The sequence below is a fragment of the Sander vitreus genome, chromosome 23 (assembly GCF_031162955.1).
Source record: "Sander vitreus isolate 19-12246 chromosome 23, sanVit1, whole genome shotgun sequence".
In the NCBI taxonomy this organism is placed as follows: domain Eukaryota; kingdom Metazoa; phylum Chordata; class Actinopteri; order Perciformes; family Percidae; genus Sander; species Sander vitreus.
The window spans coordinates 22,267,756-22,289,155 of record NC_135877.1 but is presented as its reverse complement, the minus strand read 5'-3'; the positions used below and the strand labels follow the sequence as shown (position 1 = coordinate 22,289,155).

Sequence of the window (21,400 nt, the reverse complement as noted above, 5' to 3'; positions counted from 1 at the left end):
CTTTCTTTAATTTTCTCTCTTCTGGAAATAAGTCATGAAGCTTAATGTTTTATTTTAACAAATTCAGTAAGAGTCTGAATGTGTAGAAATCAGTCGTCAGCGGTGGAAAGTAACTAAGTACATGTACTCCAGTACTGTACTTCAGTCCAAATGTTGAGGTACTTGTACTTTACTTGAGTCTTTTCTTTTCATGCCACTTTCTACTTCTACTCCACTACATTCATCTGTTCCAGCTTTAGTTACTTTACACATTAAGATTCTCACACACACACACACACACATATATACACTTTCTACAATGGGAGGATTCTTTACTTTTAATACTTTATCTACATTTTCCTGCTGATACTTACAGACGTTTACTGAAGTAACGTTTTCAATGCAGGACTTTAACTTGTAACGGGGTATTTTTATGTTCAGTATGGTATTAGTACTTTTACTGTCATGCAAAGTGAGAGAGGCCGAGCTGCGCATGTCTGCCTCCCTCCCCTTCTTCTCTTCTCCGTCTCTCTCTCACCTCGGAGCCGCCGTGTCGCTGCATGCTTAGCGAAGGTTCAAGATGGACGCCAAACAGGGTTAGTCTGGTCAAAATCTTTTGTCTACCGACTACCTCTCTCCTCGTTTACATGCCACATTTTGCGGAAAGTAAAGTCGCTGCTTTTTAGAAAATTTCACGAGCACCAGGGGGAGGGGGGGGACTGTGGCTGGATTCAGCCCGGGGAAGGTGCGAGGCGGACGGGGCCGCCTGCGGAGGTCATGCCGGACGGTTTGACGTTTTGTTCTCCGCGGTGAGAGCTGTGCTGTCGGTGGGTGTGTGGGGGCTGCCACACCGCCCAGCATCCCTGTGAAGGATAATACAACTCTTCGGAGCCATGTTGGAGACACGGGTCGTGATATAACAGCGAAACGAGATCAGCAGTCGGGGTTTAGTTAGCTGTGATGCGGGGTCTATTTTTAGCCGATGCTAGCACGCCTGCTACCATATGTAGCCAGGCAGCCACATTTGGACCGGGGGTCTCCCCCCTCCTCCTCCTTCTCCTTCTTCCCCACCTTATCCTCTTTTCATGTTTCCTTTCATCCTGCTCTGTTCGTGTCTGTCTATCCAAGCCACGACTCTGTCAAAACCGCCGGTGTTGTGCCGAGTTTCGCGTTTCGTACCCCTGTCAAGAATTGCAGCAACGGTCACACAGCCGCTGCTGTGTAGCTAGCAGAGCTAGCATCACGTTAGCATTCTAAACGGTTAGATACTGAGCGGAGAGCTAACTGTCAGCTAACGTGCTAGCTAGCTGTCACCGCCCACATGTATTGTATATTTGCTGAATATGAAAGAAGCTTCTGGAAAATGAAGCCACTGTTTTTTTTTGTATTGTGTCTAAATAACTGTCTGTGTTTTTAAAGCAGCCAAGAGACGTTACTGGTCTGTGGGGATTGGGGGAAGTCTGTGTCCAAATAAAACTGCAGCAGCACTGAAATCCATTTTAAAAAGCTGTTTTTCTTTAGGTAACTGTGGTAAAAACTGTGCAGAGTTGTTATCAAGCAACAGAGGAGCTGATTATACTTAATGTTGGAACAGTCCCAGGTGTGAATAGATCTTCATTACCTAAACTAATTGAAAGTGAACATTAGTTAGGATAGATTTATTATTATTATTGGTTTTAAAACGTAGATATGGAGATAATAACGGTCAAATGATGTGAAAAAGAGACGCAAAACTACCATAAAAAGACGCCGAATGACCAGAGACCCCAAAACAACCCTGAAGGAAACAATGACCCAACGCAACACCACTACAAAGAGACGCACAAAGACAAAGTGTATGAGGGGAAATTGGAAAACGGAACCTTGTCTTAAGGAAGGACGCCTAAACCCCCCGCCCAAATACGTGCACCGAAGTCTTCCACAAACACTGGATGTTGTTGACAAAGTGAGTCAGTTGGATTTGTCCACTTGGCAGCGAATCTGATTTGAGGTTTTCAGCCTCTTTGTTGAATGTTTTTTGTCGGCTGCCAGACATATTGTGGCCCGTCAGACAGACAGACGGTCGGTCGGTCTTTGTCTCTCCGTACACCCGCTCACCCCGCAGCCCCCGTTTGCATTTTAATGCTGCTTAGCTTATCAGCAAACAACCTTTATCACTGGATATATGTTAGTCTTTGAGACTTGAGGTTCGTAGGGATGCAAATACTGATTTTATTGTCATTGTGGATTATGTTCTGGATGAATTAATGAGTAGTTTGGTCTCTAAAATGTGGATCAGTTTTTCCCAAAAAGCTCAAGATGATGTCCTCAAATGTCTCGTTTTGTCCCCAACTCAAAGATATTCAGTTTCCTGTCACAGAGGAGAGAAGACACTAGAAGACAGTCACATTTAACACGCTGACATCACACACGTTTACCTGTTTTATCATAAAAAATGACTCAAACCGATTAAAAATAGTTGCAAATTAATCTTAGCTGACAATACATCGATGGATCTTTGCAGCTCTAATGGTTTATGTGGATCCTGTACTTGAATTTTAAAAGTGAGCCCTTTTTAAAATGAATACTTTTAGGCTTTAATGTCCGAAAAAGCGCGGCCCGAAACATGAAACTGTCAGATTCCTGCGTGCAGTTTGATGTCCTCTCGTCGCTCAGAGTCAGAGTACAGCATGAGACGGCTGCGAGCGACGTCAGGAGACCCAGGACTCCTTCGCTGCTAATATTGTCCACTGACCTGCCTGGAATTCCCCAGTGAAATACAAGCACGGTCATTGCAGGGTCGGGGTCACCAGATCAGCTGTCTCCGAGCAGAGTCCGACCCCCACAGCGGGGAGGCAGAGGGACCGCAGGGTTAGCTATAGGACTGTGTATTGGCAAGAATCTGGCGATACGATACGGATCACGATACATGGCTCACGATTCAATATATTGCTGTGTATTTCGATACTGTGCGTAAGGTGATATATTGGGATTTTTCTATATAATTTTAGAAAAACTAATATTTAAAAAGACATGATGTGCATAAAAGTCAAAGAAGTTTACTTTAGGTAAACTGCCAGTTTGGGATTGTGGTTCCCAGGTTCTTAGTGAGCTAATGTTTATATGCTAAAGTAGGTCAAAGTTCAGCCATAGCTACATTGTTAGCTTCTAGCAAAAAGTCAGGCCCTGTTAGGCACTGCTAGGCACTGTTAGGCACTGTTAGGCACTGCTATGGCGCTTTTCCATTACATGGTACCTGCTCGACTTGCCTTTTTTGGTTTTCCATTATTAAAAAAAGTCCCTGGTACCTGCTAACAGGTACTTTTTTTAGTACCACCTCAGTCGAGGTTCCCAGCGAGCTGAGGCGATACCAAAAGGTGACGTGAAAGCGACAGACGGGGGTGTCCTGAACAAACCTGCTATGTTTAAATAGTTCAGCCAGCTGTGTTTCTTTCTGCTGCCTCCAGCTTCATTTGAAACTAAATGTGTCTTCTGACAACAACACACCTTCCACGTTCTGGGTGTCGCGTTAGGTCACGGCAGTTTCCTGCGGCGCCTCTTGTTTTCCAGTTCTGCGGAGGCTCCAGGCAGAGCTTTCGCCGTAGCCACGTACACACACACGTGGCCGGCTCGACGCACACACCAGCACACAAGTATAAACATCAGGCCACTTACACAGGCTACGGAGAAAGCTCTGCGTGGAGCCTCCACAGAACTGGAAAACAAGCTCATGTGGCCTGATGTTTATACTTGTTGGCTGGTGTTTGCGTCGAGCCGGCGTATAACGACCAGCCACGCTGAGGCGGTACTAACATCTGCAACGGAAAACAGACACACAGTGTGTCGAGTCAAGGCGAGTCGAGCAGGTACCATGTGATGGAAAAACGCCATTAGGCACTGTTAGGCGAGGACACTAGTGGTGTCTCAGCATAGCCATCTAGAGGTAGGGGGTTTAAACACAACATAAACATGAATCTCTGTCTTACATGAATATTTTTGCACGTAAACTAAAAAAGAAATCAATACAGTATTGCTAAATAAAATATCGTGATACTCAAGTGTATTGATTTTTTTCTGACACCCCTAGTTAGCCAACGTTAACTGTGATTCTTTCAAAACTTATCATCACATTTCTGAAGTTGGTTATTTTTCTCCGTGATACAACGTTGTTGTTCCCAGCTCTCTTTTGTTATCGGCCAGTTTATTCTTCAGTAAAAAAGAAATCTGGCAAAAGGACAGGACGCCTCAGTGTTTATCTACAGGAATCTGATTCAAACCTGTGATAACATCGAACTGTGAGCTGGCGGTGGACCTTTTTTTTGTGAGTTTTGAACTGCGTAATAAAATCATGCGAGTCAAAGCCGATGACCTCCAATATGGCCGGCAGGGAGCTGGTGTTGCATCACTAGGAAAGTTATTGTGGCATCGGGGTGAAAGTAAAAGTCCAGAAGGCGCAGAGATGAGGAAGGTTGTGAGTCAGAAGCTGCAGCGAAGGGATGAGAGGAGTGAAACCATTCACTCCCTCCTTATTCCCTACATCGTGTTTATGAAAGAGTGAGCTATATGGGGAACGACCAAACCAGATGTCCAACACTACACTGAAAACATTGTAGTGTCAGTAGATGAGCTGGTTGTTTGGTGACTGAGGCATCATGTAAACAAACCCAAACTAAAATACTTCTACGTCCCTGAAACTAACCGGGCACCCAGGAGGATATTAAAGGTTATATATTATATATGTTGCATGTTATATTTCTACTGTTTAGCAGCCAAAGCTCGCTCCATTTCTCCTTTTCAGTCTCCGTTGTCACTACCCGATGTGAGTCGAGGGCAGATGTGAGTTGCGCATGCTCAGATTTACGGTTAATAACGGCATAACGCCAAGAGATCCGGATCCTGCTGCATTGTGAAATCCATAAAATAATAAACTTTTCTCATTACAAACAATACCAGAAGATGGAAATCATTTCAAAAAACATTGTAGCTATCTGATTGTTTGATTGCTAACGTTAGCTCAAAACGCCATTCCAGTGACAGCCTTTGTTGTTTGATGGCTAACGTTAGCTCAAAACGCCATTCCAGTGACAGCCTTTGTTGTTTGATTGCTAACGTTAGCTCAAAACGCCATTCCAGTGACAGCCTTTGTTGTGTTTGATTGCTAACGTTAGCTCAAAACGCCATTCCAGTGACAGCCTTTGTTGTTTGATGGCTAACGTTAGCTCAAAACGCCATTCCAGTGACAGCCTTTGTTGTTTGATGGCTAACATTGGCTCAAAACGCCATTCCAGTGACAGCCTTTGTTGTGTTTGATTGCTAACGTTGGCTCAAAACGCCATTCCAGTGACAGCCTTTGTTGTTTGATTGCTAACGTTAGCTCAAAACGCCATTCCAGTGACAGCCTTTGTTGTTTGATGGCTAACGTTAGCTCAAAACGCCATTCCAATGGCAGCCTTTGTTGTTTGATGGCTAACATTGGCTCAAAACGCCATTCCAGTGACAGCCTTTGTTGTTTGATGGCTAACGTTGGCTCAAAACGCCATTCCAGTGACAGCCTTTGTTGTTTGATTGCTAACGTTGGCTCAAAACGCCATTCCAGTGACAGCCTTTGTTGTGTTTGATTGCTAACGTTGGCTCAAAACGCCATTCCAGTGACAGCTTTTGTTGTGTTTGATGGCTAACATGTAGCCAGCAGTGAACCAACTTCCTACGTAGGTCCATTTTTACTGTATTGACGTTACAGAAGTCTCTTGTTAGCAGGTTCTTGGAGGCTCCTTCAGCCTCTAATCGAGAGCTGACATCAGGGATCATGCCGTGAACATGTGATGCCTTGCGCTAAATAATAAATGACTGCTGTGTAATGAACCTATCTCATTATTCTGTCACACAGTGACGCACGCGCGACTCACATCGGGTAGTGACAGCCGCGGTTACTTCTGCTTCTCCTCCGGGAAAACACGACCGCGTTGCATTGTGGGATACAGGAGTCAAATGTAGGGAACATTGTATGTAGGCTACACTCAAATTAGCTGTGCATTGTGGGCAAGGGCGTAACTTTGAGCATATCAAACGCAAGTTATGGTGCTAATGTCTTTATGTATTTAAAGGAAATTATGGGATATTTGTGTTGGGTTGCACTAGCCAGTTTTAATTATTGGGGGGTTGTAACATCCCCCCCCCCCCCCCCCCTTCCCCCTGTAAATTACGCCTATGATTGTGGGTATTTTCTAGTGGACTGTATAAGTGAATGAAATGAACCGCTGATCATTTGAACACCACTACCAAATGGAGAACACACTACAAAGGGAACTATTTCCGTGATAGGGAACGGTTTCCAGCACAGCTCGTGTGTGACCTCTGACTTTCAGCAGAGCCGCAACACAGACGCACAAACTTAGAGATGCGCATCACATGCACCAACCAGACAAACGCCCGAAGCAGAAAATGTGGCCGTCGGCTCAGCTAAGGCAGGAACAGTTAGTTGGAAACAGACACTTAAACGTAACGCTGGTCGAAACAAATCAAGGCTAGATTTTTATCTTCACTGTGTGTCCGTTATGTCCCACGGCAATCTCATGATTTCTGATCTCATGGTGGGAATTAGAGACAGACGGAGGTGTGAAAAAACCCTCTGGTTATGCAAATTTCATCGAATGACTATTTGGATCCAGCCCAACCTGATACCTTGTAAAAAAATGTGTTGCTCTGACTGTCTTTTGACGCATAAATGCTGCACACATGCGGACATAAACAGCCTGGATGTTTGACGCTAACCTTCCCTCCTTTCTCCGGCAGTGGTGGATCTCCTCTACTGGCGTGATGTGAAGACCACGGGCGTGGTGTTCGGCGCCGGCCTGCTGCTGCTCCTCTCCCTGACGGTGTGCAGCATCGTGAGCGTCTGCTCCTACATCGGCCTGGCTCTGCTCTCTGTCACCATCTGCTTCAGGATATACAAAGGCATCCTGCAGGCCATCCAGAAGTCAGATGAGGGCCATCCGTTCAAGTGAGTACCCAAAGAGACAGAATTGGTCCGTGCAGTTAATCAAAATGTTGGCTCCTGATGATCACAAAAACAATGATTTGAACTAGGGATGCACTGAATCCAGATTTTTGGGGTTGGGCTGAATACTGAACCCCCTGGTTGAGGTTCTGCTGAATCCTGAACCCCCTGGTTGAGATTCTGCTGAGTCCTCGTCCCGTCCTCAGTCCATGAACACAGTCAACACATTAATGAAGTAAACAGTGACTGTCCTTCCTTTGCCGTACCTGAAGTTGCTGCATTCTGGCTGCTGTCTGTAGATTCCTTCATGCTCAGCTCGTATTCTTCCAGATGTTTCATACCAGATGTTGTAACAGCGGTGATGTTGTGTATTGTTTAGGGTCCTCGCCACCACCAGACTAATCAGCATTGCAGATTGAACATGTAGCTGGACTTGAATGGCCTTCTTTTGACTGAAAGTACTGCCAAACAACACTTTTTCTGCTCACCAGTTCCATTTCCACTTCCTCTCAGCCTGCTGCATTGAAGCTCCACCTACGTAAACACCTTCCCGTAATCAACGGCGCCGTCATTACGGCGACCAGCGTAGCGCGCGGAGTGCAACCGTAGGATTCAGTTCGGTGAAAAAAAACAAACATTCAAGAAGCCCAGTCCTGGATTCGGTGCATCCCTGGTTTGCACATTTACGTTTAGCAAGGAAACTCTTGTTCTGAACGGGGAAAAAAGGTAAACAGGAAAAGTATGGAGGCAGTGTTTCCCCTACCATTGTTTTGGCAGTGCCCCCCCGAAAGAATGATATAATAATGAGCTATATTCCACAAAAAGAAAAGCAGATGCCCGAGATAAAGCTGGTTTCACACATAAAGGCAATTTTCTTCTCATTCATCGCCTTAAAAGTTCAATTCATCTTAACGTTAGTCGCCCAACCTTGCCCCTATTTTCCTGCATGTCCCCCCCCCTCGCTCCCCTTTCTCACCTAGCTGTCCTGTCAAAGATTAAAAGCGGTAAAGTAAAAAAAGAGATTATTTTACAAAAAAAGGAATACCTACCAAGGTTTTTTCAGGGAGAGAGACAGAGAGAGACACACAGACAGACAGACTCTCTGTATAAATGTATCAGTATGCAAAAAATGGAGTCTTTGACGCTCACAATGTCCTGGGGAGAGACTCCCAAGACCAGATGCTTAATATGTCCCATTTTGAGCCGGGAACACCCACCTACCAAAGGAACAGATGGTCAAATACTGGGATCCACTTAGTTGATTGTAAGCGCAAAGAAATAACTTGTCTTTGTATGAAATACACTGGACATTTGGGCATCTAAAACTGTGCTGGCCGTTCTTTTGCTAGGAAAAGGGGTCACTACACAAAGAGGAGGATGTAAAATCAAACATTTAAAGCAGTCCGGTTTCATCGGGAATAAAACTCAGCCAATCACATCACAGAAACCAGTGACCTGATTAATCCTGATTATCAGTCTGTGCTGCAGGCGGTCTGCTGTGTCCTTTTGTAGGGATAAATAAATGCTGTAACATCAGGAATTAATATTTTGTGTGGCTTCACATTTACTTAGCAGAGCTCCTAAATGCAACAAATATTAGATTTTTCAGATAACGTTACTCAGTAAATACTTCTTCTCTCAGGTTTAAAATCCACGCTGATGTTTCCGTTATACGGCCGTGCAGTTGGCACTACATTTCTCCGTGGGTGGGGTTAAAAAGGTCTTAACATATTGGACTGGGGCGCCCGGATAGCTCAGTCGGTAGAGCGGGCGCCCATATATAGAGGTTCACTCCTCGACCTGCGGCCCTTTGCTCCATGTCGTCCCCCCCTCTCTCTCCTCTTTCACGTCTTCAGCTGTCCTGTCGAATAGAGGTCTAAAAATGCCCAAAAAATAATCCTGAAAAATATTGAACTTTGAGAGAACCAAGACTAGAAGCAACTGCATCTCACAGAAACCTATAAAAATACTTCTGTGTATTCGGAGCGATACTGTATGTGTCAAACTCGAGGCTTTTTTCTGAAGTTTTAGGCATTTTTGCCACTTTTCCCGACTCTTTTCTGACCTTTTTTTCCCGATGTTTTTGTGGCATTTTTCAACCTTTTTTGGCGCTTATTTAAATGATGGCTAAGGAACATTTTTGCTGACGTTCATGTGGACCAAACTGTAAATAAGATTATATGACACATGCAATAATACAGTCCCATATATTTGACTTTTCTCTCAAATGAAAGCATGTACGCGTCTGGCTCTCGACGTGATTGTTATTTTCCAGTCTGGAGCTTAGAGAAGCTGCTGTAAAGAGAGAGAGGATGTTGTACTCTGCTGCTTCTACCTCTCGTTCATTCGTTTGTTCATCCTCCCTCCTGGCTCTCCTTCAAAACCTTCTTACTGCTTTGTTTTTTTCAGCGGGCGGTCTGCACACTGACCTCACAACACGTTAGAGGCCAATTAGCTCAGCTTAACATAAGCTGCTGAACTCAGAGAGTCAAAATACGAGCTGATTCTACAGATCTTAAAGCTCCACTGTGAGCAACGAGAGCTGCATTAAAGCTTAAGTGCGTAACTTTTTGATATTAATTTACATCCGTTTAATTCAAGCCATTGCCAAATGAGTTGCTACAGAGCCACCACGGAAGGCTTGTATCATGTGGACACCCAGACAGTTTTGTTGTCATTCCTCACGGGGGGGAAACTACGCACTGTAGCTTTAAAGGAGCGGGAGGAAACGTCACAGTGAACAAATGTGTCTGAGATCTAAACGTGACTATTTGAGGTGATTTTGTTAGAGCTGCAACGTTTAGTCGATCGACAGAAAAATAATCTGCAATTATTTTGATAATCAACTGATAATTAAAGTACATTTTAATGCAAAAATGGCAGAAAATGCAGTTTTCAGCCTCTCAAATATGGAGATTTCATTCTTTTGTTCTGTTTTATATCATATTAAACTCAGTTTATATGTTCATATGCTATCTTATATGAACGTTTGTCACTAATCTGACATCTTATAGACCAAAGGACTCAGTTAATCGGGAACATGATCTACAGATCAATCGGTAAATGAAGTGAATCGTTAGTTGCAGCCCGACTTGTGAGTCAACCAGTGTATTTAAATACCTAATGTCCCTCTCCAAAATCACTTCAGAAGAGTAGTCACAGCGCTCTCTCGCTTTGGTGTTTGTAAAGTATTAAAAGTAGGGTTGTCGCATGCAGGCATTTATTCATTTATTTTCCACTTCACTCGGCTTGTTGTCGTGCCTAACAGGCTACTATTTTGACCCTTTGCAGCACCGTTACTTATCATCAAGCTGCCACTTCCTCCTAACACATCCTGCTGCTGCAGGCTGCAGGCACGATGGAGAAACACAGCAGCAATAACTCTGAATGGAGCTTTTTATTTTCCAAAACTCCCGGACGGCTCGTAGACAAGTCAAAGCCAAATGCACGTTGTGTAAAGCCGCCAAGCTTGAGCTACCACCTACGGAGCTAAGAATAGTAGTACAGTTAACGTGATGCTACCCGCTAGCGGGCTAAACGGGTGGCAACTAACTGCAGACCTGTCAGCATCGTAGAGGACTCCGGTCTTAAAGACGTACTACGGTTGACCTGTCTCGTTGTCGTCGAGAGGGACAGTAGTTTCACCGTACACATACCACACGGAGAAAGCAGCCACACTGGAACTGCTGCAGTACACAGTGAGGAGAAAGAATAAAGAATGTAGACATCACGGCATGATGACGTCATTCACGTGCATATTAAGTGGCCATGCTGGGGGGAGGTTTCTAAAGATTACTAGCAAACTAATAAACAGTTAGACTACAAACCGACAGCTCTCGTTTTAGCTTGTTGGTAAAACATGGCTATTAGCAGAGCAGCATGCTGTAGGCTAGTTGTGTAAAACATCACTATTAGCAGAGTAGCATGCTGTAGGCTAGTTGTGTAAAACATCACTATTAGCAGAGTAGCATGCTGTAGGCTAGTTGTGTAAAACATCGCTATTAGCAGAGTAGCATGCTGTAGGCTAGTTGTGTAAAACATGTCTATTAGCAGAGTAGCATGCTGTAGGCTAGTTGTGTAAAACATCACTATTAGCAGAGTAGCATGCTGTAGGCTAGTTGTGTAAAACATCTCTATTAGCAGAGTAGCATGCTGTAGGCTAGTTGTGTAAAACATCTCTATTAGCAGAGTAGCATGCTGTAGGCTAGTTGTGTAAAACATCGCTATTAGCAGAGTAGCATGCTGTAGGCTAGTTGTGTAAAACATGTCTATTAGCAGAGCAGCATGCTGTAGGCTAGTTGTGTAAAACATGACTATTAGCAGAGTAGCATGCTGTAGGCTAGTTGTGTAAAACAGCGCGGTGGACGAGAGCAGCAGATGTTAGTTAGCTACCTGGTGTCGGGTTCTCTCCGTGGAATAGATGAGTAGATGATGTTTTCTACTGAGATGATGTAGCAGCATGTTTGCAGCTTAAAATGATCCCAAACATTCTGTCGTTTTCTCTCGCCTGTCTCTTCTCTTAGACCCCTCGTTGTTTTCGTCTTCCTTCATTTGTAATCTGGGCCGTCAGTCTCGTGCATAGACGGCATATAAACGGTCTCGTGTCCACAGAAGCGTCAACCTGTTGTGTGCGCTAGTAATAATCCTCCGTGCGGAAACACAGGGAGCCGTACAACCTTAATTACGTTGATAACGAAGCTACGAGGCAAAGAATGTTGCTTTGAGGATTTTTTGTAATCAAGTTATTGGAGGAATCAGTTCAGTCCTAGTCACGGCATAGATTTGACGCAGAAGCATAAATCGCCCTTAAGCCGAATGAATGAAACTAAAAGACGTTTCTCAGATCTAATGATTGTAGTTTGACTTCTTTAGCTTTAAGCTTTTGGAGTGTTAGTTATTTATCTGCTCTAGCTTTTTAAGACACGGATATGGATGTGAAAAAGAGACGCAAAACTACCACGAAGACGCTGAATGACCACAGAGACCCAACACAACCCAGAAGGAAGGGGGGGAAATGCAGTGCTACCAAGCCACGGCCGAGCGGCGTGTGTCACTGCGACGTGTAGTTATTTTTCGACAGGTGACGTCAGGCTAGGGTCGGTGTCTCCACGTACCTACGTACGTAGCCACGGCGTAGATTATACGCAGAAGTATAAATCACGCTTAAATCTTCCACAACGCCGGGGAGAACACTGCCCACTAAGCCTCCTCGTTGTTGTCTTTAACCCGCTGCTCTGCTTCCTCTCTCAGGCAGTACCTGGACCAGGAGGTGGCGCTGCCTGAGGACATGGTCCACAAGTACAGCGACTTGGCTCTCGCCAAAATCAACAAGACCATCGGGGAATTAAGGCGCCTGTTCCTGGTCGAGGACCTGGTCGACTCCATCAAGGTGAGAGTCCACTTCACACTAACTGGACCCTGAAACTGCTATTAATATTTAGATTACAGATGTTCCGATACCATCAGAAAATGACTGTTCTGTGGCGTTGTTTCATGAAGAGTTTAAGAACATAGAAACCATTTCACATCCATACAGAAATAGTAGTATACAGCTGTTAAAACATAACATATATGCATAGTTGGTTAGTTAGTTAGTTAGTTAGTTAACTTAATTTATCCCCGTGGGGAAATTCAGGTGTCTTCACAGCCAGGTACTTAAATAGTTATAATATAAAACACTACTGTTTAAATACAGTAATACACTGTGTGTGTGTCTGTCTCTCTCTGTGTGTACGTGTCTCTCTGTGTCTCTGTGTGTCTCTGTGTGTCTCTGTGTGTACGTGTGTACGTGTGTCTCTGTGTGTACGTGTGTCTCTGTGTGTACGTGTGTCTCTGTGTGTCTCTGTGTGTACGTGTGTCTCTGTGTGTACGTGTGTCTCTGTGTGTACGTGTGTCTCTGTGTGTACGTGTGTGTACGTGTGTCTCTGTGTGTACGTGTGTGTACGTGTGTCTCTGTGTGTACGCGTGTCTCTGTGTGTACACGTGTCTCTGTGTGTACGCGTGTCTCTGTGTGTACGTGTGTCTCGCTCTCTCGCTGTGTCTCGCTCTCTCGCTGTGTCTCGCTCTCTCGCTGTGTCTCGCTCTCTCGCTGTGTGTGTCTCTCTCTCTCGCTCGCTGTCTCTCTCGCTGTGTGTGTGTCTCTCTCTCTCTCTCTCTCTCTCTCTCTCTCTCTCTGTGTGTACGTGTGTGTGTCTTTCTGTGTTTGTGTGTGTACGTGTGTGTCTCTCTCTCTGTGTGTGTCTCTCTCTCTGTGTGTACGTGTGTGTCTCGGTGTTTGTGTGTCTCTCTGTGTGTGTGTGTGTGTGTCTCTCTCTCTCTGTGTGTACGTGTGTGTGTGTCTCTCTCTCTCTGTACGTGTGTGTGTGTCTCTGTCTCTCCCTCTCTGTGTGTACGTGTGTGTGTCTCTGTCTCTCTCTCTGTGTGTACGTGTGTGTCTCTGTCTCTCTCTGTGTGTACGTGTGTGTGTCTCTGTCTCTCTCTGTGTGTACGTGTGTGTGTGTCTCTGTCTCTCCCTCTCTGTGTGTACGTGTGTGTGTGTGTCTCTGTCTCTCTCTCTGTGTGTGTGTGTGTCTCTGTCTCTCTCTCTGTGTGTGTGTGTCTCTGTCTCTCTCTCTCTGTGTGTACGTGTGTGTGTGTCTCTGTCTCTCCCTCTCTGTGTGTACGTGTGTGTGTGTCTCTCTCTCTCTCTGTGTGTGTGTGTGTCTCTCTCTGTGTGTACGTGTGTGTGTGTGTCTCTCTCTCTCTCTGTGTGTGTGTGTGTGTGTATACCATAAACTTGCTTGCTAGTTTTTTAAGCACTTTCACATACTGCAACATGTTCAGGCGTTGTTACAGATGATATATTCATTTATTGAAATCATGTATTCATAAAGTAGTTGAGCTGCTCCACAATCTTTCCAACCCCCCTCCCCCTCCCCCCTCCCCGGATGAGCTTTCAGAGCTCTGCAGCTGTCGGAGGCCTGTTGTCACCTCGCCACGCCCTCCAACCTCGCACCAAATACAGAGATCTGAGAATAACACGGCGCAGAAGAACTTCCCTTACAGGGTCAAAAAGTCTGATTCTTTTGATCCAATCAGGAGCCAGTTTGAGCCTCAGGAATGTTTGTAAAAGTCTCAGATTAACCCTTTAAACGCCACCATTGTTACATTGGTATTTTTGCTTGTTGTGATGTCATTTCATGGAGTATCTTCAAATGTTTCATATCCCTAAAATCAGTACAACCCGAGCTAAAAGGTTACGTGAGTCAATCAACCATAACGATTAACAAAAGTATTAAAACTGTGTCCAAAATGGAAAAGAATGGACACGTGTTTTCAACGCATTCTACTAAATAAACACAAAACATATTGATCCAAACTATTTCTAAATGTAGAAACATGAGCAAAGTATCTCAACACGTGGCGACCTCTAGCTCACCCAGTAGAGCGTGCGTGTGCGCCCCATATAGGCCGAGTCCTTGGCAGCGGCCTGGGTTTGAATCCGTCCCGTGGCTTTTGCTGCGTGTCTTCCCTCCTCTCTCTCTCCTTCCCTGTCTTCAAGCTATCCTGTCGATTAAAGGCCATAAAAAGCCTAAAAAATATCTCAACACTGCAGAAGTTATTTGAACTCTACATTTGTTAGTTTTTAAGATTTAACATTTTTATGAGCAGAGTGTAAAGGCGTTTTGATACTTTCACCTGCAATAGAAATGCCCCCCCCCCCCATGCTGTTTAGCGCTGAGCGTCACGTAACGTGATGATAGTTTGGTCGACATAAATCCCTAAAAAGTCAGCAAAAAGTATCTAAGCAACAAAAATGCTTCAAACGTTGAAAAAGTGACAAAAACTAAGTGGACCAAACTTTATTGTGAACCTTAATTGATATTAGGGATGCACTGAATCCAGATTTTTGGGGTTCTGCTGAATCCTGAACCCCCTGGTTGAGATTCTGCTGAGTCCTCGTCCCGTCCTCAGTCCATGAACACAGTCAACACATTAATGAAGTAAACAGTGACTGTCCTTCCTTTGCCGTACCTGAAGTTGCTGCATTCTGGCTGCTGTCTGTAGATTCCTTCATGCTCAGCTCGTATTCTTCCAGATGTTTCATACCAGATGTTGTAACAGCGGTGATGTTGTGTATTGTTTAGGGTCCTCGCCACCACCAGACTAAAGTACTGCCAAACAACACTTTTTCTGCTCACCAGTTCCATTTCCACTTCCTCTCAGCCTGCTGCATTGAAGCTCCACCTACGTAAACACCTTCCTGTAATCAACGGCGCCGTCATTACAGCGACCAGCGTAGCGCGGAGTGCAAGCGTAGGGTTCAGCAGAAACCCAACCGAGCGATTTTAAACAGGATCATAGAAACAACGATCTCTAGCCGTCCTTTCTGGATGCATTATGGGATATTCTTTTATATTTTTCTGCCTCTGATTAGTTTCCTGTTGCACCAGCAGCTTGTTGAACCATCACAAGCCTCCGGTCAGAAATGGAACTGTTTCAACGGCGTTGGGTGTTTACACTGGCGGCCATGTTGGCTCAATGCTCCGGGCTGTTTCCATGTTCATCATTAACACGAGTAACACGTTGGACTACAGCTCTGTTAACATACCCAAACATCCTCGGGGTTTAAATCTCTATCCACTGTGCTCTGCTCAGTTCATAGATTTTGGGCTCTTTATCTTCCACAGCGTGTCTTCTTTCAGAAAACTTTCATTTAACTACACTTTGTCTATTTGATTTCAGATCTTGATGTTTGAGATGTTTCTAATGTGTCAATCTGTTTGTTGTCTCCTCTCTTTCTTCAGTTTGCTGTGTTGATGTGGATCCTGACCTACGTCGGCTCCTTGTTCAACGGCCTCACTCTAATTATTCTGGGTGAGGAACACGTTACCCATCATGCTCAGAGCAAGGGTCTTCAACATTTCTTTAAGTCAAGGAGCCCTAATCTGAGAGGGACAGAGCAGGGACCCCCAACTACACACAGTATATACTGAAATTAAGTTGCATATTTGACTGGGCCTACAATAAAAGCCAGAAGCCTTTTATACAAATCTTATTAGTGCATAGAAAACTAATCGTCGGTATGATTTTATAAATGTTGTTTTAACGTTAAACATGTGACAGTGACTCCTCAGGATGAACTGTGTAAGTGGATGGTGGTCTTAAGGCCGTTACACACCAACCAGACGGCCGACCGTCAGCAATAAAGCCAGTGGGACTGATCAGTCTCCCCGAGTCGGTCCAAAAAGTCCCTCAGAACACACCGGAGAGACGAGACGTAATACGTCTCCGTAACAGCAGGTGGTGCTAATCTGTATTGTCGCCCAAAACTGAAAACCGGCAGCTGATTGGACGAATGCGTCACGTGGGTCTGGCTGCTGCTTCCAGGTTTGGGATTTTTCAACCGGCCATTACTGGCACCTCGTTCAGAATACGATCTCATGTTGGACTAAGATAGTTCACCGAAACGTGTTTCAGTAGGCCGTGCAGTTGCTGAATCTGTCTTCATTTCACATCAACAAAGGTCAGTTTAAAAGATCTTCATCAGATGTTGAGAGACTCTAGTCACGCTCATCCCGCTCCCCGTTCCCGGGTGAGTCCCGACTGTCCCGTCTCTGACTGAGCACGTCAGGTCGGCCCAAATGAAGGCCGACAGCTCCTTCAACGGACGACGGCACGAACACACCGACCAGACTCGAGTCACCGACCTCGCCAGACTGTCCAACGGCCGATTATCGGCCTGCTGTGTGACTGCCTACTATCATTAATGTGTTTTTGTTTTTGCGTTCAAAAGTTGCAAAGAAACTCCCTTCGTTCATTATACCGGATTATGGTTTAGTACCGAAACATCGCCTACTATTAAATGCAAGTTACACGGGAGTCTGAACGTGTGCAGGAGTTTCTCTGCAACTTCTGACTTACTTATCCCCCTCCGACGCACCCGTCTTACTAAGCATTTAGCAACAGTTGGTCACTTGGAGAGGTTTTGGCACACCTGTTATACCAAATACTGAGAACTCCCCAGCTCCCATTAGGTTTAGGACTAGAGGTCTTCTTGACAAGGTCTAGAAGGTATGTGTTGTGTTCTGCATAGCGTGGCACCAAAATAACTATTTTGAACCATGTTTGAACTGTTGTAGTGTATGTTGTGTTTTAATCACATGCTAATCAAACACATGTCCATAAACTAGAAGAATTTCGGTTTCAAATGAAGCCTCATACATGCAGTTCTTCAGTTATAAGCTTTTCCCTTTGGGAACGAGAAATAGACGAAAATCAGGCAACAGAGGTGGATTTTAGGTTAAACGGTATCCTGACTAAACTTTGACATACTGTACACCGGTCTCTGATTATCCATCAACATACGTTCCTCTATTACTCGAAATAATTCCTAATTTCACCTTTTTTTTAACTGAAAAATGAGGTATAACTTCATATACACAAGGTTTATTGACCATGAAGTCCAGAAATAAGAAACTACAGTGGTTAGAAGTTGGTGTTAGTGGTATAGTGGAAGTGAAAAAATGTGTCAAACGTTGGAAAAAACAACAAAAATGTGACAAAAACATTGCAATGTGTCAAAAAAAGGGGACAAAAATGTCAGAAAAAGTGTCAAAGACCCGAGAGGACATGAGTTAAAGACATTTAACTTTGGCTCCACCTGGTGTTGAAATCAGGAGTCACACTGTCAGACTTCTTCTGGAAACAGGAACGTACATCTGTAGTTCAGCAGGGTTTCTGCTTCTCAAACCTCTAGTTATGAATACAAAACCTTATGAAAGTTTTTTTTATTTAACCTTTATTTATTCAGGGGAGGTTCAGGTTGCCTCTCTTTTGCAGGAACGCCCTGATCACATTCACACACATTCATACCTGGAAGCTGCCCAGTACAACCACAGTCTGATCTGCTGCCACTGAGCAGCTCCACTGGAGCGGTTGGAGGTTAAGGGCCTTGCTCAAGGGCACCTCAGTGGTGGTGATGAGGGAGGGACAAGTGCTGCTTTTTCCCTTTTCCGCACCCAGATTTGATCCTGTTGTTCTGGGGATTGAACCGTCACAAGCTCTCTTCTCGAACCTCTAGGCCACTGTGCCATTCTGGTTTTTGGTGTCGTCCCTCCACGCCCTACTTCCTCCTTGCAGGTGTTGCATATTGCAAACCTGTTATCTTCTGCACACACGCTGGAGAATCTCCAAGCAGCTGACATGTTGCAGGTTAATTCACGAGGTTCCCTACATGTTCAAGAATAGCGCCGACACGCAGACACATGCAGCTGAGAGAAAGGAAGAAGAGACACTGCTGTCGTGTCCGTGTGTGCGTGCGTCCTTGAAAACGGTAACTCGTATAACTTATGTTGTCAGTTAATTGTAGCATCGACCGGCATGAAATCGGCATATGTCAGACTGACCTGCCGGTCGCCGGTCATGGCCGAGCACGTGAAAACCGGCCAATTCCGGTCACCGGTCGGTCCATCGGTACAGTTTGGACTTAGTATTACAACTGAATTAATGTTATAATTAGAGAGAGTCGGATACAGAGAAAAGGAACCGGTACAGGATTCCTGGTAGTCGTATCTGTCTGTTAGCCTGTGGCGTTGTAGGTCTGTTAGCCTGTGGCGTTGTAGGTCTGTTAGCCTGTGGCGTTGTAGGTCTGTTAGCCTGTGGCGTTGTAGGTCTGTTAGCCTGTGGCGTTGTAGGTTCTGTTAGCCTGTGGCGTTGTAGGGTCTGTTAGCCTGTATGCCAGGTCTGTTAGCCTGTAGTAGTCTGTTAGCCTGTGGCGTTGTAGGTCTGTTAGCCTGTATGCCAGGTCTGTTAGCCTGTATGCCAGGTTCTGTTAGCCTGTGGCGTTGTAGGTTCTGTTAGCCTGTAGTGCTGTAGTTCTGTTAGCCTGCATGGCCCTGTAGGTTCTGTTAGCCTGTGGCGTTGTAGGTTCTGTTAGCCTGTGGCGTTGTAGGTTCTGTTAGCCTGTGGCGTTGTAGGTTCTGTTAGCCTGTGGCGTTGTAGTTCTGTTAGCCTGTGGCGTTGTGGTTCTGTTAGCCTGTGGCGTTGTAGGTCTGTTAGCCTGTGGCGTTGTAGGTTCTGTTAGCCTGTGGCGTTGTAGGTTCTGTTAGCCTGTGGCGTTGTGGTTCTGTTAGCCTGTGGCGTTGTAGGTTCTGTTAGCCTGTGGCGTTGTAGTTTTTTCTTTCAGTAGTCCAAATATATTTTGCTGTATTTCGACTACAAATGAGACAAACGTGCAACTTATTTTGCAGCCAATCAGCTTTCACGTTATTGAGTCTCTTTCGGATTATACCACAGACATGAAACACATTTTATTTATTTACATTTCATTCATAATGGTGTTTAAAAAGGCTTAAATGTGACTTGGTGAAACCTGCAGAAACCCTGATAGTTTCTCTGTGAGAGGTTCAGGGTCTGTTGGAGTTTGTAGTTTTGAATCAGACTAAAACTGCTCCACTTAATAAGTTCTTTTCTTGTTTCCTTCAGCTCTGGTCGGAGCCTTCAGCTGCCCGATCGTCTACGAGAAACACCAGGTAACAAACAACAACATGGTTTTCATTTAGTTTCAGAGATGTTAATCTGTCCTTTACATCCCTAGTTGTTTATGTAATCAGTTACACATTGTAATAGATTTATTTACACTTCTTATTTGTTCAAACTTGTTGTTGTTGTTGTTTGTAATACTTAAACTAACTTTAGCCGCGGCGCCCAGGTAGCTCAGTTGGTAGAGCGCGCGCTAGCGTTGGGTATCGAACTCTGTACTTTTTTGGGTACCGAGACGGATTCACGTTAAATCAAACGGTGCCAAATCTGGTACCTGAGAGTCCGTAAAAGAGCTCCGACAACACACACACAGAGACACACAGACACACAGACACACACACATACAGAGACACAGGCACACATACAGAGGCACAGAGACACACACGTACACACACAGAGACACACACATACGTACACATACAGAGACACACACACACACACACACACACACACACACACACACACACACACATACAGAGACACACACACATACATACAGAGACACACATACAGAGACACGCACACGCACATACAGAGACACACACATGCATACAGAGACACACACACATGCATACAGAGACACACACACATGCATACAGAGACACACACACATGCATACAGAGACACACACACATGCATACAGAGACACACACATGCATACAGAGACACACACATGCATACAGAGACACACACAGCATACAGAGACACACACACGCACACGTACACATACAGAGACACACACATACGTACACATACAGAGACACACACATACGTACACATACAGAGACACACACACGTACACATACAGAGACACACACACAGAGACGCACACACACGTACACACACAGAGACGCACACACACGTACACACACAGAGACGCACACACACGTACACACACAGAGACGCACACGTACACACACAGACACACACACGTACACATACAGAGACACACACACACGTACACACACAGACGCACACACACACACACACACGTACACACACAGAGACGCACAGACACGTACACATACAGAGACACACACATACGTACACACACAGACACACACACATGTACACATACAGAGACACACACACACGTACACATACAGAGACACACACACACGTACACATACAGAGACACACACACGTACACATACAGACACACAGACACGCATGCGCACAGACACAGGCGCAATGTTTTTACAGCTGAAAAGTACCGAAAAAAAGTTAGTGTTGGTACCAGAACCAAATTCCAGGTATCGGTACCAACCGTAGCGCGCGGCGGCCGTGTGAAGAGTGTGATTCCTGCGGCTGGTTGTCTGACGGGTTTGTGTGTTTCCAGGCTCAGATCGACCACTACGTGGCTCTGGTCAACAACCAGGTCAAAGACGTCGTTGGGAAGTAAGCACTTTAAAATGAGGAAATAATACTATTCAAAACTGCCACGAACGAACGAACGAATGAATGAATGAATGTCGTGATTTCTTCCTGCAGGATCCAGGCGAAGGTTCCCGGGATGAAACGCAAAGCAGAGTGAAGTAACGGAAAGTCAGAGTTTGGATTCAGGAAGTCCTGAGAGGGGAGGTGATGGGAGGGGGAGGAAAGGGGGGTGAACAAGAAGGAAAAGCTGGAAGAGGAGGAGAGGAGGAGAGGAGGGGGTCTGGCGTGGACGCAGCCCTTCTATTTGTCAAAAAAAATAAACATTTATTTTCCAGTCCAGAATTCCTTTTTATTTTTCCGGTTTTGTGTTTTCTGGAGAAGGGGGGAGTTAGTCGAGGTCAGCTCCATCATCGGTGAAATGTTTCTTCCTGTGAGATGCTGAAACTCACACAACCACACATTTAAATCTTGCGTTAACCCTCCCCTCTCCCCACCCAGTGCATTGTGGGAGGAGCTGACACAGCTCCCACATTTGTAGTTTTTGGG

At 45.1% G+C, this 21,400-nt stretch overlaps 1 protein-coding gene across 10 annotated transcripts in view; it reads left to right on the top strand.

Annotated features, from left to right (window-relative positions):
* LOC144512368 (reticulon-1-A-like) overlaps positions 1–21,189 on the top strand; it is a 51,734-nt gene extending 30,545 nt beyond the window's left edge. For 9 of the 10 annotated variants that reach the window (XM_078243074.1, XM_078243076.1, XM_078243077.1 and 6 more), the window contains 6 exons: positions 6,751–6,958; positions 12,206–12,344; positions 15,742–15,811; positions 19,421–19,467; positions 20,817–20,875; positions 20,969–21,189. In XM_078243074.1, the coding sequence (XP_078099200.1) occupies positions 6,751–6,958; positions 12,206–12,344; positions 15,742–15,811; positions 19,421–19,467; positions 20,817–20,875; positions 20,969–21,011 (566 nt within the window). In that variant the 3' untranslated portion in view covers positions 21,012–21,189. Of the gene's footprint in view, positions 1–468; positions 576–6,750; positions 6,959–12,205; positions 12,345–15,741; positions 15,812–19,420; positions 19,468–20,816; positions 20,876–20,968 lie in introns of those variants that run through there. The other variant, XM_078243084.1, reaches the window with a different exon arrangement.
* The last annotated feature ends 211 nt before the right edge of the window (positions 21,190–21,400 follow it).